Source organism: Pyxicephalus adspersus, chromosome 1, assembly GCF_032062135.1.
Source record: "Pyxicephalus adspersus chromosome 1, UCB_Pads_2.0, whole genome shotgun sequence".
NCBI classification, from domain to species: domain Eukaryota; kingdom Metazoa; phylum Chordata; class Amphibia; order Anura; family Pyxicephalidae; genus Pyxicephalus; species Pyxicephalus adspersus.
The window spans coordinates 35,261,854-35,283,969 of record NC_092858.1 but is presented as its reverse complement, the minus strand read 5'-3'; the positions used below and the strand labels follow the sequence as shown (position 1 = coordinate 35,283,969).

The 22,116-nt window shown below is 38.4% G+C and overlaps 1 protein-coding gene and 1 long non-coding RNA gene across 2 annotated transcripts in view; one reads left to right on the top strand and one right to left on the bottom strand.

The window, feature by feature from the left end:
- The window catches only part of LOC140327133 (uncharacterized), a 19,528-nt gene extending 19,154 nt beyond the window's left edge, over window positions 1-374 (bottom strand). Inside the window, exon 1 of the long non-coding RNA XR_011919990.1 lies at window positions 25-374. This is a non-coding gene — a long non-coding RNA (uncharacterized lncRNA). The remainder of the gene's footprint in view (window positions 1-24) is intronic.
- ZNF385A (zinc finger protein 385A) overlaps window positions 1-22,116 on the top strand; it is a gene marked incomplete in the record, with an annotated part of 148,473 nt that overhangs the window by 83,059 nt on the left and 43,298 nt on the right. Inside the window, 1 exon segment of the mRNA XM_072406335.1 lies at window positions 14,490-14,600. Coding sequence (XP_072262436.1) covers window positions 14,490-14,600 — 111 coding nt within the window.

Sequence of the window (22,116 nt, the reverse complement as noted above, 5' to 3'; positions counted from 1 at the left end):
CACCATCATCCTCATCCTCCTCACCATCATCCTCATCCTCCTCAGCATGATATGAGCATAGAGGTTGCTGTGAGATGAAGGATCCCATCTCTGCAGGGTAAGGATGTCACCATGTCCTCTTCCTCCTCTATCCATTCTTTCTCCCCCATCTGTTCATGCCGCCTCTCTTTCTCTTTTCACCTTCTGCTGCCTTTTTTCTGTCTCTGCCTCCACTTTTCCTTGCAGTTTATCTCCCTGTCTCCTCTGAAATCTGCTTTATAATCTGTTGCGGAACATTTCTCTTGTTTTCTGCATACTGTTTATTCAGCTTTTGTTTGGAGTCTCCACAGGGATTTTGTTCTGCATACTTGTCTGTGTGTGTTTATTCATTTACAGTCAAGTATCATTAACCAGTTTGTGGCACCAGAGTAATAAGGGAAATACTCTAGTATTTGGGATAATCTAACAAGTGAAAGCACTTGGGTATTCCGGGAACGTCACGTGTAGGGTTAGCAGCTCATTCCTTTAACTTTGCTTAGCTGTAGATATCGGATGGATATTGCCAATCAAACTGATTGCTGCATGGAGAAAATGTGGAATAAACATGCAATTTTAACCAAAATTTGATAAGTGAACACCAGGAAACAACAGTAATAATCTGGGGAAATCAGATTTAGACAAGATCATCCACAGAATGCCCATTACATCCAATTCATGATTTATTGGCCATATGAGGCCGCCATCATTCTCTGACTATAGATAACAATGTCTGAAAAAAATGTCAATAATATTTAGGTTTATTTAAACCTTTACAAAAGGTGACCAAGTCATACCAGACATTTGATACATAAGGTCACCTTCATTCCATAAGGCAATCCGTGGAGGCACTTGTTATATTCAAAGCTAAAAACATTACAGATCCCAAATTTTCCCTGTGTAACTTTTGCCAGGTGAAAATACCTTCTGTTAAAAATGGGTAGAGATTTCCACTGCTTCCTGCAAGGGTTTTAGTGCTTGGGGTTTTGAGTAATGCACAGTGACGCACCTTGCAATCAGCTTTGCTTCCATTTAGGTAATTGCAGTATCTGACACTGACAGGTTCTCTTTAACATGATTAGCGGAAATCCCTGACCTCATCATGCTGTTTCCCCTTGATATAAAATGAAGAATATGTTATATGGAAAGATCCTACCATAACAAGTAGGTGTTCCTAGAAGAGAGAACTGACCACCCTCTGCAGACTCCGTGCAGATGCTTTTCATTCCTGCGTAGTGTAAACACATTGTGCAACATGAAACTATTCGTTAAAATAACAACTTCTCTATTGATTTGTAAAATTTGGCAAGATTAGGATAGATAAATATGTACACTGGTAATCTATGCTTGCTTCTAGATTTCTTTTCTTGGGGTGTAATAGTTTCAAGTGTTAGAGTTGCTGAAGATGCACGGATGAGATGGGAGTGCATTAAATGGAGCACCTGTGGAGGTTTTGGAATACACTTTTTATGAGGACATTCCATTACTGTAATAAAAACCTATCGTCTGTACAACATAAACATGTTAAGTAGGAAAGGTGCCATCCCATTTCCAGTTAGGACATGCATGAAATGGAGCCATACCCCAACCTTTGGCAGCAGTCACGTAATCAGTTGGAGGTGCAGTCACACAGAGCTTCCTATTCACCTATGCACAGTAACCTAGCCAGCAGTTAGTCCTTGTGCAGTACAGACCCGAGGGGGTTGGCGGAGTAGGGTCCGGGGCCTTCATGCAGTGCAAACTTTGCACATCCTGGTAACATGCAATAATAACGTGTTGCTATGCTTTACATTAAGGCAGCCAGTTGAGTTTGAATAGACATTCAATGTACAAAAACAGGACATGTCCCTGTCTTAAACACTGCAATGCCATTATTTGTGCACTGTGATGCATTTATAAAATTGTATTCCATTCAAACAGAATGCTACCACACTACTGATTGTGATCATTTTTGCTGCTCACAACTAATGCAATGCAAAGAAGTGAAGCTTTTCTAAAGGAGTACAACTTAACATTCCAATATTTATTTTTTTTAGATGCAGAGTACATTTTGGTAAATATTGGTATTGTTGAGTGTTACCAATTTAGATGTAAATATTGGCACAGACATTTTCTTTTTTTGTTTTGTGATCCTAAATTTTAGTTTCTAAAACTAATGGAACATAACTGTTGGTGTAATAATAAAGACATCACATTTTCGCATTTATTCAGGTCATTGCCAGAAGACAAACACACTGGGACTCATATCAAACAATGTGGTTTCATTTTAAAGATGACATCCATTCTTTGTAATAAGCAGCCTTGACATTCAGCAGATGTGGACAGTTTGGATAAGTCCTGTCATTCACACTTTTATGTTGTGAAAATACAACACATGACAAGACACCTGTTATATGTGCATTGTGGGGCCATTTAACACATCTTACAGTGCAACGCTCCTCACCTGTGCTGCTAAAAATAAAGGTCACATGTGTTTAAGACCAGAAAAAGCTGCTATGTATAGTAACACACAATGTAATGCACATTTTCACTCCACAACAGGTCCCTAAAGTGCCACACAAAATCCCAGGAAAATAATACATGTTATTACAATCAGTCACAGTACTGCAGTTCTTCAATAGTAATAGTGATCTCCCTAAGTGATATAATAAGTGATCTCTCTACACAATATAATAGGTGATCTCTCTACGCGATATAATAAGAGATCTCTCTACGTGATATAATAAGTGATCTCTGTACGTGATATAATAAGTGATCTCTCTACGTGATATAATAAGTGATCTCTCTACGCGATATAATAAGTGATCTCTCTACGCGATATAATAAGTGATCTCTCTACGCGATATAATAAGTGATCTCTCTACGTGATATAATAAGTGATCTCTCTAAGTGATATAATAAGTGATCTCTCTAGGTATATCAACCACGGAAATGTATTTAGGTGTAAAGCAGAAAATGCATTGTGTAACATTTATCAATCTAGCAGTTACAGTAGATTTATAAATCTCAGCATGTTGGGAAATCTTAAATTATTGATAATTTTTAATGGATATTCCCTGTTTATTGAGCAAGCTTAGACTGCTGGTGAATTCTACTATTGCGGTGAATGTCATTCTATTTTAATAGACTAGAATCTATTAAACCTATTACATAAGAACAGGATTGGGTTCTCCTTGGAGCTTACACTTTGTGATTGAAATGCTGAAACGAGGTTGGTAGGAGGAAAGGAGAGGTGAGTATATAAGGGACCAAGCACGGGTTCACATTCTTTACCAGCCTCAGTACTTTCTTTGTTCCCTACCTATCTGTACACTTTGCTGACACCTCTTGTGAAAGCCCCCTGTGGCTATACCTATGTTACTTACTCCCACATTCAAATAAGTGTGAAAAGAGGCATCCTGCCAGGTGAGCCTTATAAGCGGTTAATAGAAGGTTATAAATATATTATGATGCAGCAGTATGCTTCATTACGCATTCATTGCTAGGAATACCATTCAGGGGTAAAATAAGCAACAAAAAAACCTTTTATTAGTGTTCCGTGAAAAAAGTGAAAAAAAAAGGTGTAGAAATGAAAAAGTCCCTACTGAATATACACCAATCAGTAAAAACATTAAAACCATTGGCAGGTGAAGTAACATCATCTCATTACAATGTTACCTCCAGGGGTGGGGTATATGAGGGGTGGGGTATATCAGACAGGGAAGTGAACAGTCAGATCCTAAAGGTGTTGTGTTAGAAGCAAAATAAATAGGCAAGGGTAAAGGTCTCAGCGGTTCTCAGTGACAGATTCTGTTTGCTAAATTACTTGATCAATATATCTCCAAATTGCCAGATCTTATGGGATGTTCCTGGCAACTACCAATAGGAATTTAAGATAGAACAATTTGTGAATTGGTTAAAAGGCCATGATACCCAATGCTCATTGATAGATCATCTGATAGAAGAGTTGTGTCACAAACTTTGGTGCATAGGAAAAACTTTTAGGGAAGGGTTAAAATCTTGGCAGATTATTTTCTTGCTGTCTGTGCCTTAAACACAAAAGTATGTTAACAACAACATCTCTTATTCTGGGAACGCCTCAAAAAGCATGGATTGCCCCTCATTTTATGTTTCATTGACAAAGAGTACCAGTTCTAAATATGTGTTTTACTATTAGAGGTATGAGAACCCCAAATATATAGAACTGGTACTCATTTGACATTCATTTATTGGTCCTAATTTTTCTTTGATGTTGAATCATGTTGGTTACCTTTTGTTGGTATATATACTGGGTGCCCTTAAAGCACAGATATTATTGGCTGTAGAACATTCACCCCAGATGGTTTGTTAGCTATTTTTACCCTCCACTAAAGCTGAAGGTTGAACAAGCTGTGTTCTGATTTTGACATTCCCCTGACGTAGCGGGTTGTTACTGTGAAACGCGTTGGTATTTTTATAAATATCATAAAAGCTGTCTTTGGGAAAAAAAACAAAAAGCTCTCAACCTTGTATAAATACTGGTTTGTATCTATATGGGGATTTTAAACTGCTTAAATAAACTCTATGATTTTCTATCTGTTACACATGTAAGGCCACACAACTCCTTACTTTAGGCCGTACATGTTTGTTGGTAAGCAGTCATAGGTCAATTGGCCACTTCCTTGCCTTTCCAACTCATCCAAAACAAAAGGTAATATACATTAATTACATATGAGAAAGGTGTCAGAACACAAGTGCCTAACAGCTTGTTGTGCAACACAAATCTGGACACCCACATTGACATTGACCCATGTTCACCACCATAAACCTCTACAATAGGCAACTGGACCAAGTGGACTGTGGGGCAATGGAAGGAGATATCCTAGTCTGATAAATCCATTTTCTTTTAGATCATGTGGATGCATGGGTGCTTGTCCCTTGTTTACCAGGGGCACTAGGATTCCTCAAGGTTTTTCCATTAGAGACATATGCAGGAAATATCCCTTATCCACATCTCTCCAGCCAATTTAAAAACAAGAAAGTTACTCTTTTTCCATTGGATTCTTAGAAAATGAATGCAGGCACCACATCTGAGCTGCAATATAGTTGTATAAATTAATAGTATTACACAGTATTTAAATAGCACCAACATATTATGCAGTGCTGTACCCAATCCATAGTCATGGCACTAGCTGTACTTCAAAGGGGCTCACAGTCTAATATCCCAGCCATGGTCATATGTTTTTTATACAGTCTAAGTTTAATCTTGGGGGGAAGCCAATTAACCTAACTGAATGTTTTTGGAATGTGGGAGGAAACCTGGAGGAAACCCACACAAACTTGGGGAGAACCTGCAAACTCCATGCAGATAGTGTTCTGGCCGAGATAAGAACCTGGGACCCAGCGCTGATAACCTCTGAGCCACTTTGAGTTGGAAGTTTTTAAAGAAAAGGTATTTTTAAATAAGGCAAGGAGCAATGCATACAATTTTGCAATCAAGGAGAAACGATTTTGTTGTTTGACTGCTCTAAACTGATAAAAGATGGCATGTGATTGGTTAGTATTATCATTCCAATTTTAACTTGAGACAATCACATCTGTAGGACTCTTTAGAAGGCCTCTTTGGGCTTGTCTTCTCTCCATAGGCTTGGTGGGTCTGTAGAAAATACTTGCTGGAAGGCTTCTTGTGGGCAGCTGGATCATCTGATGCCGTCTGCGGGCCAGCATTAGGTGTAAAGAGTTTCTGGGGTTCATATCTGCAAATCATGGAGTCAATTCTTCAGAAAACCTCCTGAGTCATAATCACAGCCCACAAAAAAAATGTTACAACAGCTTTTACCAATACTGTGTGTCAGAAGGATAAGAAATGTATTTAATTCTTGTGGTTCTCGGCTCCAGTATTGGGTCATACTTGATGAGAAATCCTAATGTGTTTTGAAAGCTTACATTTTCCATCTGTTAAATTAGCCAATGAATGCTATCACTTTATTTCCAAACTTGCAGCATTCATTGGTGGCTTGCACAGAATAATACTCTGCTTCTATTATGTGAAAATGAAAAGCTGAACGGAGCATGGAAGCTGTGCTTTATTTTTGGATTAAACAAATGAACAGCGGGGTAAGGTTGGTGAGCGGCACTAACGCTGTGATCCCAAATAGCAGAGTCATAATTGTATTGCAGTGGCATTAAAGTGCGTTTGATGAATTGAGCAGGGGCATGGTAGGTGGCATTGCAAGCTGGCATTATTGACAGCACAATGCACCTCTTGTCTCCTTTTTCAGATACACTTCATGGTGACCATGCTGCAAAATACAAAAACATTGTAGCCCTCAAAAACTTTTTAGTTTTCATACCTGTAAGCTGCATTATTTTTTGTATTTGTGCCATACATCTCATACAAAGCTCAGTTTCCAAAGCTGCATACAATGATAAGAATTTTTATTTTCAGCCAGGTGTCTGTAACTTTCCAATCTGTTTGGATTCAGCTGCAAATAACGGCTACTTTGTTTTTGAAAAAATATCATTGTGAAATATTTCTTTAAATTTCATTGTTATTAATTTATTAGCGATGCCACTGGATACTAGGAAACTGGACAGTAAAAATGGTACATCATACCTTTCATATCTTTCTTTCACTTAAAGTGGACGTATCGGTATGCAAAAATACAAAACTGAGATGTCAAATATACAGCAACAGTACATTTTCCCTTAAATCCACCATGAAGAGAATCCATCAAGGGACGCTGAATATGTTTGGGAGGAGTATTCCAAGAGAATAATGAATGTCATCTGTCTGCTGCATACTGGTGGAAGGCATTTCTGATCACCTACTAGGACAGTTGTGACATTTTACTTTTTAAAAGCAGTAGCAAAGGACTGATCAGTGTAAAGCTAGGTACACACTTCCAATAATTATCATTAGAAAACGAACCATTATGACCGATCAACGATTATGCACGATTGTATTTGAACAATCGTATTGTGCAAAATTCTGTACATGCTGTAACAATACGATCGTTCAAATATATTCCACCAATAGTGTACACACGCTAGATACAATTGTTTGAAGGATGCAGGGAGTGTATGTAAAGGAGAAAGTGTATTGCAGAAACATTCACGATCACTGAACGACCGTACACACGATAGATAGTGAACGATCGTCGGCCAATCAGATCCGCCGTGATGGTCATTCATTTCCAACGACAATCTTCATTTGTCGGTGTCATTTGATATCTTTTTTGAGAACGATTTTGGGCCGATCAGTCGTTCGCTGTTCGTTTCCAACGATAATTATTGGAAGTGTGTACGCATCTTAAAAGAACATGTCACGGAGTAGTGGAAAAAAGCAAGTGACAGAATTTACATAATTGTGTCATCTAATGGCTAACATCTTAGTGGTGCATGAACATAAATGGTACCAGCTATTAGGAATAAAAGGGAGATTAGGAATTGTAAGACTGTGGGTGCAGGTTATGATTTGGGGTAGCTTCAGTTAGTCAGAGTTAGGTTCAGCAACGATATATGGCGAAAAATGAGGTCAGCTGACTGTCTGAATATTGTGAATAACAAAAATTACCGATCCTTAACCCCATTAAGAATTCTTTGGGATGTGCTGGAGAAGAATTTTCACAGCAATCTCATATTCCCATCATCAATACAATACCTTGTAGAACATTTATTGCAACTTTGGAAGGAACGAATAGTTGTTGCATTGCTTATGAAAATAATACCATGGTAAATGTGTGCCAAAATCAAAGCTAAAGGTGGACCAACCAAATATCAGAGGATTTTGACTCTTTTACCATATTTTTCTATAATGTTTTCCTTTGCACTGATCTATTAAAGTGGACTATCTGTGTAAGTTGCTTTTAGTTCAATGAAATGCAGATTATCTTTTCTAGTGGAAGTATAACTTTTATAGGACGTGGAAGGGTTAAGGCTGTTTGTAACAAATATTTATGTGTTTACCAGTCTTTTAAGTTCTGCTAAGTGTCTCCGCTGTGGTTTGGTAAAGCAATTGCTTATTTAGCAGTGGGTTGATGGCTTTTTATTCTGTGTGGTTTTGCACTGGGAAAGCATATGGTTGCTGTTACTGCATATAATTATTTTAATCGTTACATTTATGGTGTCTTTGTTGGGTACAAAATTGATAATCAGTTGCTGAATTTTGGGGGTGAATTTGTAAATGAGAACAGATTGTTTACAGACCAGATGGAGATAAAACAGTTTGTACACAGGACATTAATCTGCTAGATCAGTTTTTTTTTGGATCTTGTCTTTTGAATTTTTGGATCTTTGACTCTTGGATTAAAGCAGAAAACATTGTTCTGGCCAATATCTGCTGAGACATCAAAAAAGCGGGATGGAAAAAGCCAGTTAGATCAATTGTTCTAGACCAATTCCAGGTGCGACTAAAAGCCTCCAGGACCCTCATAAATCATATAAAAACTTTCACCAGCACTATTTTATTAAATTCCTTTTCGTTATTATTCACCAAATGCACAAAATCAGTAAATTAGCATTCTTTAGAAAGTGCACAGTAAAACTGGCTAAGGGTGAGCATGATCAAACAGAATTATTGCTGCTGAGACCTGGAACAATGGACAACCAAGTAATGACTCCATTATGCCCACCCCTGTGTCCAGTTGGGTTATGGGAGGTGAGGTTTGGAGCTCTTCGAGGCTGAATAGGAGAGACGATCATGGGAGAACCATGGTGATCCAGCAAACCTAGAATGGATCTGGTGCAGGATTGAAAATGTTTGCTAACAATTTAGAAATAATGTTTAGGAAACTCATTCCATGTTTCCTACATCACCCAGCTTCTCCCATGATGGATTATCTTTTCCTGTTGTTTTAAATAAATCAGGCCCAGTGTGCAACACTAGGTGCCACGGGCAGAGCGTTACGTAGTAACAGATATTTAGGAGTATATTGATAATAGTATTTATAGATCCCAAACTGCTCTGTGCACCACTTCCTACAACCCATTCCATCCATAAAATCAGGGTATGCTGTGCAGCCATTAAAGCTTCACTTAGGTTACATGACCTGGCTTTTTTTTGGTAACAGAACTGTCATTCACTTCTTTTGGTCTGCAATGGTCCGGAAAGTCCAGAAAGAGGTGCATCGCAAAGCTCATTTGTAAAGCACATCTATGTACTTTAGATTTGTTTAGTGCTTCTTTGTTAATATTTCTTTTCTTCTTTATAAGATTAAGTGATTGCTCACCCTAAATCCACTCCCTTTTAAGTCTCTGGAGGGAAAGAGAGGAGATTAAAGAGGAAATAAACTCAAAAGTGCCCAAAACAAAAAAATACATGGTCCGGAGGATTCTTCCATCGGGTTCCACATTGTCCTGGTATCCATCTTCAGGCTGGCGTCCCAGGTGCCGCCATTTTCTCTACTGCTTCCGGGTTCTTCTTCCTACGTCACCCGATGCAGGCGTGAGATCGGGTGACGCATTTTGGGGAAAAAACTTGCAGATCTCACTGCGCATGCAAGAGATCCCCATAGGTATTCCGGGAGACTTTGCGCTCCCATTCAAGCGATCGAGAATTAAGGGGGCCGGGCTTCACCCTATTTTTAAAAAAAAAAAAGAGTATTGTACTTAAAAAAAAAAAAAAAATAAACATCATTTTTACCTTACATAAAAAGATTGTCTACCCTTTTATGTAAAGTGAAAATTCTGAGTTTAGGTAGGCTTTAACCGCTAATATTTTTTTCTACGCAAAAACACAATCTTCATGGGAGATTGATTGATTGCTAAATTGTGGTACTGAAAATCTGTTATGAGGAGATAAATCTCATTGGATTTTATTACTTGGCCTGTGTGATCACATAGGAACCCAATAATTGTTAGGAAATACTGCATTTCAAAAGGTTTAAAAATGCAAATGTGATTATAAATATTATAAATATAATTATATATATAGTTATTGCATATAACCTTTTCAGAAACAAAAACTAGTTATTAATATTATTATACAGTATTTATATAGCGCTGACATATTAGGCAGCGCTGTACATACAAAGTCCATAGTCATGTCACTAGCAATCCCTCAGAGGGGCTAACAATGTCCCCACCATAGTCATGTCTTTAATGCAGTCTAAGGTCAATTTTTGGGGAGAAGCCAATTAACCTAACTGAATGTAGTTCAGGAAAAAAAAATGTTGTTGACATTACCCCTAGCTAACTACAGTAGAATTTTGTATCAAAATGAGAAGTTGCCTTTAGAAGTACTCAATTGTTCAGGGGCATTTCCTTGTAGGATGAAATAATACAATTTAGTATTCCAACTTGATGCCAGATATCCAAGCTGCTTCTCTAGGATTCCTTTATCAGTGCAGCTTTGGTCAGCCCAGAGGTGTATTGGTCTCAAGGGACCCTGGAAGGATTAGTGTAATGGACATCCCAGCTGGATTTGTATTAAACACATGGAAAAATCCAACTTTCACAATTAATCCCATAAACCAGTTTTACCCTTCCATTGAATTCACTGGTTTGCAGCCATGTCATGCCAACGCCATGTTGTGATGATAATATTGCACTTCTCAGTTGGTGCCCTCCGGGGTGTTTCATATTAATTTGCTGTTTTTGGATTACATTATAAAAAGTTTCATTTTCCAACATCATGGTGTAATACCTGTAGGAATTATACTGCATATGGTTGTTAATATTCATTTTATGAGAGTAACCAATCTATGTGGCTGAAAAGAAAATTAGTATTAGGTGTAACCTATTTTTGCCAAACGTAAGGAAGCATAACGAGGAAGCATGTGCAAGGAAAATTAGAAAAAAAGGTTCTTGCTTGCCAATACTTTAATTATAAAAGTCAGTACAGCTACCTTGTTTTCAAAACTAAGTGAAAATTCACTTTGCAAAGAGAAAAATGTATTTTGTATCCTAGGTATTAGGAAACTTGTTGCCAACAAAGTAAAGTGAACTGTAGAATTGTTCCGGCCCATAGGGGTATGCACGTGCTGGATTTATTTTTAAAACATATAACTGGATTAAATGGAATTAATTTTTTATATCCGCTGGGGGTTGATCTGTAACAAAAAAATTGTAAAATTGAAGTACATCTGGAAGTTTGCAGTAAAAGATCGTTTGATTGCCACGTTGCTGTGTTGTGTTTTAGTTTAATGATAAGGGCCAAACATTTAGGAGACCTGCAGAGTAAATTTATTTTTTGGCGGCAGGAGGTTTCATTTTTTGAATCTCTGAAGATTCTTTTTAGTTCAGGTTGGAGGTGTTCCCTATAATCTGTGGGCTTTGGATCTGGCCTTATGTGAGCATTGTAACATAGAAAAGTCTTTAGAACAGTATTTGCCAACCTTTCCGACCTCATGGAATACTAAATTCACTGAACTCAGACTGTGCATGCGTGGGGAGTCGTGTGTAACTCAAAGTGGAAGACACTTACCACAGAGTGACATCATCATGCCAGAACCTGCCCACTCTCCCATCACAGGCTCAGACCTGCTTGCTAAATTCCGGGGGGAACGGGGCTGTGGACCCAACAAAAGTTGTGCTACTTCCCCCCCAGGATGTTTAGCAAGCAGGTCTGAGTCTGTAATGGGAAAGTGAGTGGGTTGTGTCCATACGGGGGACAGCCGTGGACCACCAGTTGGCGACCGTTGTTTTAGAAGATAGACAATCTATTCAACGTAACTGTAACTGTAGAAGGAATTTTGTATGTAAATATAATCACACAAATGAGCTACAAAGAAGTGCTGTATTTGGGTGATGGGCTTTTAAATATTTGTATACAGTATTCTTAATGAGCATTAAATAGGCTTTAAAACAAGTCTTCACTGACCTTTGTAGATGCAGGCACTATAAAACAATTCATCCCCAAATTTTACAGCAGAAGCCCTGAACTTGATTAAACCAGGTCCCAGCATTCTGCTCTCTGCTATTTGTGTTTATATAAGAGATTAGAAGACTGCTGGGAGGGGATCCGCTAGGCTGCTAAAATTAAGCTGGCAGTACTTTGATTAAGAATTACTCTATATTGCAAACACCTAGAAAGGTCAGTAAGGACTTCTAGAGCAAATTTACAGTTTGTTATGAAAATGTCCTAAGCCTAGCCATGCCAGTGAGCACAACCTTTGCGAGCAATTCCAGAGCAGTGAAGGAACAGTGGCACACTCATGAGGACTTTGCTCTATCCTTTACAGGAACCTCATTGGTTTTGCGTTCTGGAATTGATTGCTGCTGTACAGAGGATGCCAAAAGCCAGATCTAGGGGCAAATTTAGGTACCTGCATTAAAAACAGATATATTGAGTTTTCTGTCTCCTCTCTGTCTGTAGTTCTGCCTTAATCATGTTTAAACACTTAGAAATATCATGTTATTTTATTTGGAAGTTTTTGGGAATATCAGTGAAGAAGGAGGAAGCGGGGGAAGAGTTAACATTCTTTGGCCAATACAAGAAGCTTCTGTGTCTGTGTCTTGTTGCTTTTAGTAGAGCTGGTTTTGTGATCTTGCATGCAGTGATATCTTGAAGCTGGAGAAAGCAGAAGCATGTATATCTCCCTGCTGGACCTCACTTCACCAAGTCATCATCAATGCATAAGCAGAGTCTGCCTGTGATCTGCTTTGAAAGTCAGGAAAGTTCCACAGCAAAGTACACTCTGAAATATCTTACAGCTATAACTTTGCTGTGATTTAATTTAAAGTCATAACAGCAGGCTTTATGTGGAAATTGAAAATTCCAAAGCCATTTGGTAAATTTTACCATTGTAACTAAAAATATAAGCTGACTATAGTAATTTAAAAAAAATGTTTTATATCAATTTCAGATAGAAAGGTATGATGTGTGTGGTAAAGCAAAAGTTATTTTTGTTGTGATAAACATTTTTTTCGTCTTGGTTTGTGCCAACAATATGTGAGCTGTTAAACATTTTAATACTTAACTTCTGGCTTTGATTTAAAGCAGCAGTCCCCAACCTTTTTTCACCAAGAACCAGTTTATTACAAGACATTTTTTCCATGGAATGGAGAGGATTCAATGTATAAATTATATTACACATAATATATAAAGAGCATCCTTCCTTGTGGCAGCAGTGGCAGGAAGAATCAGTGTCCTCTCTCTTGTCATTGTTCAGCCAGTCACATAAGCAGAATTCTTTCCCACGTTATTTCGTTTAGGCTGGCCTATGCGATTGGCTGAACAAAATGACAGGTGAGGGGACACAGATCCTTTCTGATACCGCAAAAACTGCAGCCAGCAAAGGGATGCTGCAGCCCCTTTCGGCACAGTCCCCTACCAAGCTGTGGACCCCTAATTTAAAACAATCTTTATGCTATATCTTGGAGGCTTCTCTAACAAAGTGTCTTCTTGTAACCAAAGGTTCTGCTTTTGTTATATCCTTTTTTTCTGATTACCCTTCTTTGCTGCACTACAGAGCACCTCACCCTTTGCTAATCTACAGAACATAAGAGAAGAGTGTTCTGTAGTTCACCAGGGGAGTCAGAGCTGACAACAATGCTTAGGATTTCACTACAGGAAAAGGCACCATTGTTTGTTCATGATGGAAAATTGCTCACTGAATTTCTTGCACACCAACGGGTATTTTTCTGTATTTGCACCATTTCTGATTAAATAAAACTAAGAGATAAGAGAATAGGAGAAATTGCTGTACTGAACATATAATGCAGATACGTGCTTTCATTAATTAAAAACAGCAGTCCAGTTGACAAATGCCAGAATTGCTATATTACCAGGTAATGGCAAATTATCACTTTTTTCACTTGTAATGTCAGAGGAAAGTACACAATATACCCAGAGGTCTTGCATTTGCATTCCAGCATACAAGCATCATGGAGGTGATTACTAAGTATTATGAGTCTGCTATGTACATAAACCAAAATTTGGTATGTGATTGTTATCTACAGGGGAACTACTAGTTCCAGAATGTCCTACCATCCAGTAACAGCTAAAGGATGTTGGAGTTGTTCTCAGACTGCAGGTATTGGGCACAAGTTGATTTTGTCTTGAGTAGTCTGCTAAGTTTTCTACAAAAATCACTGCACATAAAGTTAGGACATCTTTATAATTAAGCATTGCACGAAATTTACAAAGTGAGACAGTTTTTGGCTTATCTTTGCCTTTCAGTCTCAGTCCTGTTAGTTCATGTATGAGTGAATAGGGTGGATTCCCCTTGGGGAAGGGTGGGATAATCAAACATTCATTGCACACAGCTAAATAAAGCATTCTTCTTGTAGTGACTTTCTATAGAACATCCTGGGCAGCTGAAGTCATTGAATAGCAGGCAGTGCAGAATCCCATGTATCTCAGGCTGCATCTGTCCTTCACATCTGTAACCTGTACGGGATAGACACCTGTGTTTATATTAGCTTCCTGAGAACAGCCTCAGCATCACTCGTGCTTCAGCACTGGGAGACAATGAATGGAACACAGAGTTTGCATCTCTAGTTGTGCTCTCACCGCTACGATTTGTACTTTTTGCTGCGTTTGACTAAGTACTTCTTGTGCTGTATCCACACAGATGGACCCCGTCCACAAACCTGTGATGAGCCCTAACTTTGGAGTTCCACTCATCAAGACAAAACGACCAGTTATTTCCTGCAATGTGTGTCAGATCCGCTTTAACTCAGAGGTAAGTGATTCCAATCACTCCTAGAAAGTGCTGAACTTTGGAACTTGTTCATATTATAAATGTATTTACCAAGGGAGTTATTTCTGCAGATGTTCTTAGACAAACCTGTCAGAAAGCCTTTCCATGCAGCTTTCTTTATTTCTTGCTTAGCTTTTCTTTTAATATAGTGAATAATATTCTTAAAACTATGTCTAAGAAAATGAGATTTCATTTGCAATGTCTGAATGGGTGATATACAATCTAGCAGCATTTATTTGCCTGATACCATCAGATTTTGGGGTTTATTTACTAAAGATATTTTTGTCTGAAAGTGAAATATTTATTAATCTGTAAGGCATGAATTATTTTATTAAAATAGTGAAAATTCAATTCAAAATTCAATTCAATAGTGAAATCAGCAGAGCCTCACTTCATTCACTAAGCTATGTGAATGATCCTTTGCACAATGATAATTAACTTTAAGTGAACAGTCTAAACTACATATAAATCAATCTATTGTGACCCCCCCCCTCCACTGTCTCTACTGTGAAACAGATTAGCAACTCATGTCGGAGCAGTACATTTACAGTGTTTATGTAGGCAAAAAAAAAATGTGTTTATATATATATGTATATATATATACAATGTCATCTGTTCTTCTGAGTCACCATTGTGACTTGTATTAATTACTTGTTCATCCTGCCAAACAATTATTCATTTTTCTTCATTCTACAGGGTGAAAAAGTTCTTTGTTCTGAAGAGAGATTGTTCAGTAATATTGCAGGGACATGTAGTTTCAAATTGAATTGAAGTAAGCAACAAACAAATTAAAAGGGAACTTTGGAAGGTTTGACGTACTTACTTCTTTTTCAGTGATGCCACCCCTTTGCCAGTGTCTTTATCTTTCTCAGTCTTCTTTCAGGTTGGCATTTTTGTACATCTTGATTGGCTAACCCAGGATAATGTAACTCTAAAGCTAGGTACACACTTCCAATATTTATCGTTAGAAAACGAACGATTACAACCATTCAACAATTATGCACGATTATATTTGAACGATCGTATTGTGCACAATTCTGTACATGTTGTAACGATACGATCGTTCAAATAAAATCCACTAATAGTGTCCACACGCTAGATACAATCGTTTGATTGATGCAGGGAGTGACATGTAAAGGAGAAAGTGTATTGCAGAAATATGCACGATCGATGAACGACCGTACACACAATAGATAGCAAACAATCATCGGCCAATCAGATCTGCCATGACGGTCCTTCATTTCCAACGACAATCCTTCGTTGGCAACGTTGGTCCCCTTTTTTGTGAATGATTTTCGGCCGGTCATTCGTTGTTCGTTTTCAACGATAATTATTAGAAATGTGTACGCAGCTTTAGGCTATGTACACACATGCAATAATTGTTGTTGGAAAGGATCTTTCCATGGATCCGCCAGGACGGTGGTTCGGGCGACGAGCACTGTACACACGCCAGATTTTTATCCGATACCTGCCCTGATGTGTGTACGGAGCTTAAGAATGTATACTGAATGTGTGGCTTAGTGTTCATTTTCAAGTCACATACCTTGCTAGCAGAAGGGGAGCTTTTATCTTGAAGAGACATGCAAATTTTTTTTCAACAAAGCCTTCCTGCCATGAGACTTCATCTCTGCTTTAAGGTGCACCTATACCCTAAGTGTGCACATTTTAATTTTTACATATTTTGAACAACTCAAAAGAGCTTTGAAGCCAGTCTCATCAAAAAAAGTTATACTATTGTCAATGGGACCTTATTGTCAATGGGACATGCTTTGCAGCCCACCACAATGCACACTAATGTATTGTTACTGTCCAGTGTGGGTCGCTGTGTTGGAAAAAAGAAGCATGTCTGAGTTTATGTCTATCTTAGTGCAATGGCAGGCCAGCGTTTGAATGGGCTTCTTTACATGGTAGATCAGAGTTTCTCAACCAGAAGGGGTTCCATGATCAATGTGTGCCTCTCAGGTCATCAATCATGTGTGCCTCTCAGGTCTTTAACTGACACCAATGATCTTTTTGGCTATCTGTAAGAGATTCTTCCAGCTGTCATTTCTGATGTCCAGGCATTTTTTTCACTGATCACCACACTAATATACTGTGAGCTGCCGATAAAATTATATTAGGGGTTCCCTGAAGACTTCAAGGGGTTCCCATGTCATAAAGGCATATGTTATAAATGACATATTATGCATTATTGTCAGATGCTAGGACAAACAGTTGTGAATGGCGCCCAAGTCCAGGTAATTATTTTTTTGGCAGTTACAGTGACAGTGTGAATTAAAAGTCATATAATAAATGCTGTTCTTACAAGTATTAACCCAATACCAAAACATAATGTTTTCAATGTTCAACACAGAATTTTTTTAAGTGGGTGGGACGAAATTGTAGGTGGGTCGCAGCCCCTGTATTGTAACCCAACTCTTCAGTAACCACCCAAAAACAGCCAAGTGGTTATTAAAAAGTGCCAGGTGGTGCGCCTGGCTAAAAGGGCCTGGGAGGAACACTGATTTTATTATAGTGACATTACAAGACATGTCTGGAATGAATATTTCTTTAAGAAAAGTCTTGGTTAAATGCACTTTTATCTGCTTTCACTGTATTAGGAGAGTACATTTTGTGCAATTTAGTTCCTGACACCCTTGTAGTCTATAGTTCTACTTCATTTGCTGCATAGCACAGCTAATGAAGGGTAAAAGTACGTTCTAGCTTCACCCTAGGAAAAGAGTTTAATTCTTCTTAGTTATAGTCCTATATTTATTTGACTTTCTGTGGAGGCGCACCAATTGTGCTCACAGAGTTGTTCTTTATTATGGGGACCTTTTTTTTTCCATAGTGCTTTGCTTTATTGAAAACGTATTTAATTATATGTAAGTGGTGATTTGGACTTGTGCGCCTGCCAAGAATTGTATGTGTACCCTGCTTAGAAATAGCCTGTACATACAATGCAAATTAATTGTGGCAGACTCGTATCTCTGTCTGACTGATTCACATCTAATCCGCCTTTGCTAGCTCTAGTTAACCGTCCTGCCTTTGGAACAGCTGTCTTAACAGCTGGGCTGTTTCAAATGATATTTTAGCTCCCCGCACCCAGCCAGAGATTAGGGGGGAAGTAAAATGGGAGGGGGGACCCCTGGGAGAGCTTTTGTTTATTTCCCATCCACAGCTGCATACTTCCAATAAGGAAATCCAGAGGAGTTTGGACCAATATTTATGCCCAGCGGTATAAGCAAAGATGTAAAGGTATAAACATCCGAAGGGGACTGGCACAGGTGATTCATTGGATCGATCTGTTGTAGATAAAATGAGCAACGTGCATTGTAGAGGTCTGTATGTCTCTTTTCTCTGCATTGTACTATGGAGCATTGCAAAGGTTTCATAGTGCAAGTTTGAGAGATTTCATCTAGGTATGCAGCTGGATGGATTAGGATTTGGTTCTGATCTTTCACCATCTATTAAAAGTCATGCAGCTACCCCCCATCTAAGAAAAAACCTTAATAACCATTCAGCCTCATCACATTCTAGAGATGCCATCTGAGTCACCTTCATCATCATCATCATCATCATATTATTATTATTATCCAGTATTTATATAGCGCCGATATAATATACAGTGCTTCACAAAGTCTGAAGTCTTGTCACTTGCTGTGTCTCAATGGGACTCACAGTCTAATGTTCCACCATATAATTAACACAGTCTAAGGTCAATTTGGGGGGAAGCAAATAATCTAACTGCATGTTTTTGGAATGTGGGAGGAAACCAGAGTACTCAGGGGCAACCCATGAAAACACAGGAAAAACCTGCAAACTCCATGCAGATAATGTCCTGGCCGAGATTTGAACCTGGGACTCAGGACTGCAAAGCCCTGAGTGCTAAACTATGACCTGCCTTGCTGCCCCATGATATACTCCACTTCATGTGAATCCAGGTTGTACACGCTCTAGACTCATGAAAAACTCCCTAGACTAGCATCTTATGTTTAGTGCAGTGTTGCACAAACCACCTTTTAACTTGACTGCCAGTTTGGGAAGAGTCAGTGGCGGTTAAGAAGGACCACAGCCCATACCATGGCTATATTGAAGACTCTGGTTGTAGGTGGATGGTACTAGAAAAGTACAGGTAGTCCCAGAGTTAAGGACATCCGACATATGGACGACTCCTAGATAGGAACGGGGCTTTCCTGCTCGCTCGTGTGCAGGACAGAAGCTTGATAGGGGGAAGGGGGATTTTTTTTTTTTGCATATCAAAGCACAGCTGGCTCCAGAAGTTAATGAATGTCTAGGCTCCATAACACTTTTTTTTTTTTTGCTGTGCTTGTGATTAACTCACGGTGAGGATTTATACAGTAACTAACACCACACTGCCTAATAATATGTTGAGACAAACATCTGTCCTAACTACATTTATAAAAATAATGTACCTGTTCCGACTTACATACAGATTCAACTTAGGAACAAACCTACAGTCCCTATCTCGTATGTAACTCGGCCGGGGACTACCTGTATTTCGAGATTTGCAGAGAGTAAAGTTTTGCATGATGACTTTTTCTAATATGCAAACTAAGCTTGAGACAATTTTGGAATTGGATCAGTTGGGTCAAACTTAGAACATTAATGTGAAAATTCAATTACCCCTATTCCCTTATCGTGCTTCATAATTGCCAATAGAAAACAAACTGAGTTTAGGCTAAGATCTTGCTTCCTGTGTCTTAATTCTAGAAAGTAAATTGGAAGAACTGCATCTCTTGGGACTGAACTGTTTCCCACAATTTGTTTGTTTGGTTACTTGTTCACTTGGAGTAAATGCTTGTTAACAAAAAATAAAGAAGCTTGTGCAGCTTTGGCTTGTGAAGCTTAAGTCTTTTGTACAGATAAAGAATTATTCCCCACTGAGTCAGTCATTCTGACTTCAGAACTTCAATTCTCAAATATCTTTATCTGATTCATTCAGAGGCATCCAGAAATGATTCCTGCTAGATTTTCCAAATTTAGCAATGAATGTTTACAGCAAATGTTCCTGTAAATGCAGGCGTGTGTTCATTCTCTCACTTCTCCAGTGTCCTCTCAACATATGGACTAGGTGGAGGAGTTACTTGGCAGTCAGCCTGGTCATCATTATTCAGATAAGCACAAGAGATAGATCTTCTACCTTTATTATGAAGAACACATCCACAGGTGTGCCATTTATTGGCTAGTCATTATGTGCATTAAGGAAATTTTGAGCAACCAGATTAAAATATACAAAATACCTTTTAAAAGGCAAATGTTGCCTGTCCATGGCCTGCTCATTGCTTCCCTTTGCTATATTGCTTCTATTGTGCCAAATGAAGAAAGGAATTACCACAGACCAAGGCAATACAGTACAGATGGAGACTGAAAATATTTCTATAGCAGATCCCAATCATTGTGTAATGGAAATTTGGCTGGGGTGTGGAGCAGGGAAGAGGAGTGAAGCAAAATAAAAAATGTATATTGTAGAACTATACATTGTAGAGCGGCGCATCGGCCAGGGAGCATTAGGAACTACCAGAGCTCTGGTGCCGCCCCCTTGCAGTTGCTCCCCTATTTACTGCGGCCAACGGTAAATGGGGAAAGCTCACTGAAGGTAAATCCCTCTCCTCCGCAATGCATACGGAGGTGAGGGATTTCACTTTAGGGGGCGTTCCCTGTTGATGGGCAGAGCCATCAGGGCGGATCCAGCCTAGTGCCCACCCTATAAATGGCCTAGTGGCCATAAAACTTTGCCGACCCCTGCTATAGAGGATGATTCTTGGTGATTCTGATTCATGGTATATAGATGCATAAACAGACTGATGTGAATTCATTTACATAGAGGTTCTTTTAGATATGAAATAGGCACATGACTGGCTATTCACATTACACAGAACAGTTCATACAGGATAAAGCGGTAGTCTTTTTTTTCGTCCAGAACTTTTCAAAGCCGTATCTGCTACACCTATCATGGCAGACATAAAGTGATATAAAGGCATAAGACATCAAGGCCCAGTTACTGGTTTTCAGATTTTCATGGGAGTTGCTGAAAATATTTTTCAGCCCAATTGCCATTAAAATACAGTTTTGGATATTCCCAAGGATTGTACAGTGCAGTATGCATCATACCAGCTGCCATTGAGCCTCAGTTTAAGTCTTTGTACCAGATTTCCTAATCTGTTGGCTTGACAGGAAAATCACTTGCACATGTAAAACTGCTTTTGTGGCTTAGTAATAGCGTTGGGGTCCTTGGCTGGATGTACAAAACACAAACTAATTAGTAAGATAAAACTATATAAACAGACAATGACTCGCTCCCATACAAGTTTCTCATGGTCTTCATTTTGCTAAGTGTATTTTCCATCTTGTAAATTCTTAGTGTTTCATCATGGAACACGCATATAAAGTAAATCTGTATTGAATTAAATGCTATCATTATCTATATTAGTTGACTAATCTTGTGTCATGACCTAATGGCTGAGCTCCCCAACTTTTATCCTCGTGTTTTATTAAGGACGTTATTTTTCCTAATAAGTAAGATCAAACTTTGGGTTGCTGTTCTTAGGTAAGATTTTGGTTTAAAATAACAGGTTCACGGTAAATTGATCTTGGGTTGAAACAAGTCAACAAGTTCCACTATGTGTTAGTCCAACCACCAGCTCCATGTCCCACCTGTTCCACTATTCTGGTTACATACATCACTCCTCCTCCACGTGGGATAATGGAAGAGCTGAGAATCTTGCAGGAATGTGCACTTTTTTGTTGGAGAATATTTTACAATAGGATGTCTACTATATAACAGTTCTTTGCATTTTGATGTAGGTTGTGTTTTTATTGAGTTCCATTTATAAAGATTGAAGGAGTTGCAGAAAATGGACATGTTTACAGCCTTACATAATACTGTTAATTTCATAATTTTGCTGTATGTTTTGGATTGTAGCTCTTAAAAGCCCCAACATATATTTTATCCTTTTATTTAATGTAGGTTTCTAGCTGTATAGAAGCTGGAGGCCCATTGATATTGTAATACAATGATCAGCTTTAAGCACAATAATTAAATACTTCTATAATGTATTTCTATTATTAGACAGGATGCAGGTACTGAGCCTCCAGGGAAGGGCCAGTTACCTAGCAGTCAATAGATTTGTTGTACAACAGGGACTCTTCCTTGTCATGGGCAAAGTCAGTAATTGAGGAACAGCTTTCTTGTTCTACTGTTTCATTGCAAGATTCAGTATGAGCTGTCACAGCAGAAAATTCTTTATACACTTGTTTTCCAGTTATTGATTAGGTACCTTTGTAGCATAGTGAAAAATGAGGTCACAATCCACCTAACATTCTCTTTGAATACCAGTTCCAAGACACATTTAGCAGATAATGCCCCAATGCTAAAATATAACCAAATGAAATGAATTTTTTTTTCATTTGCAGTTATTTTAGGCATTATGTGATTATCCATATTTAATTTATTTTCTTACAAAAATGCAGGAGTTGGTAATTCATTGTCACAATT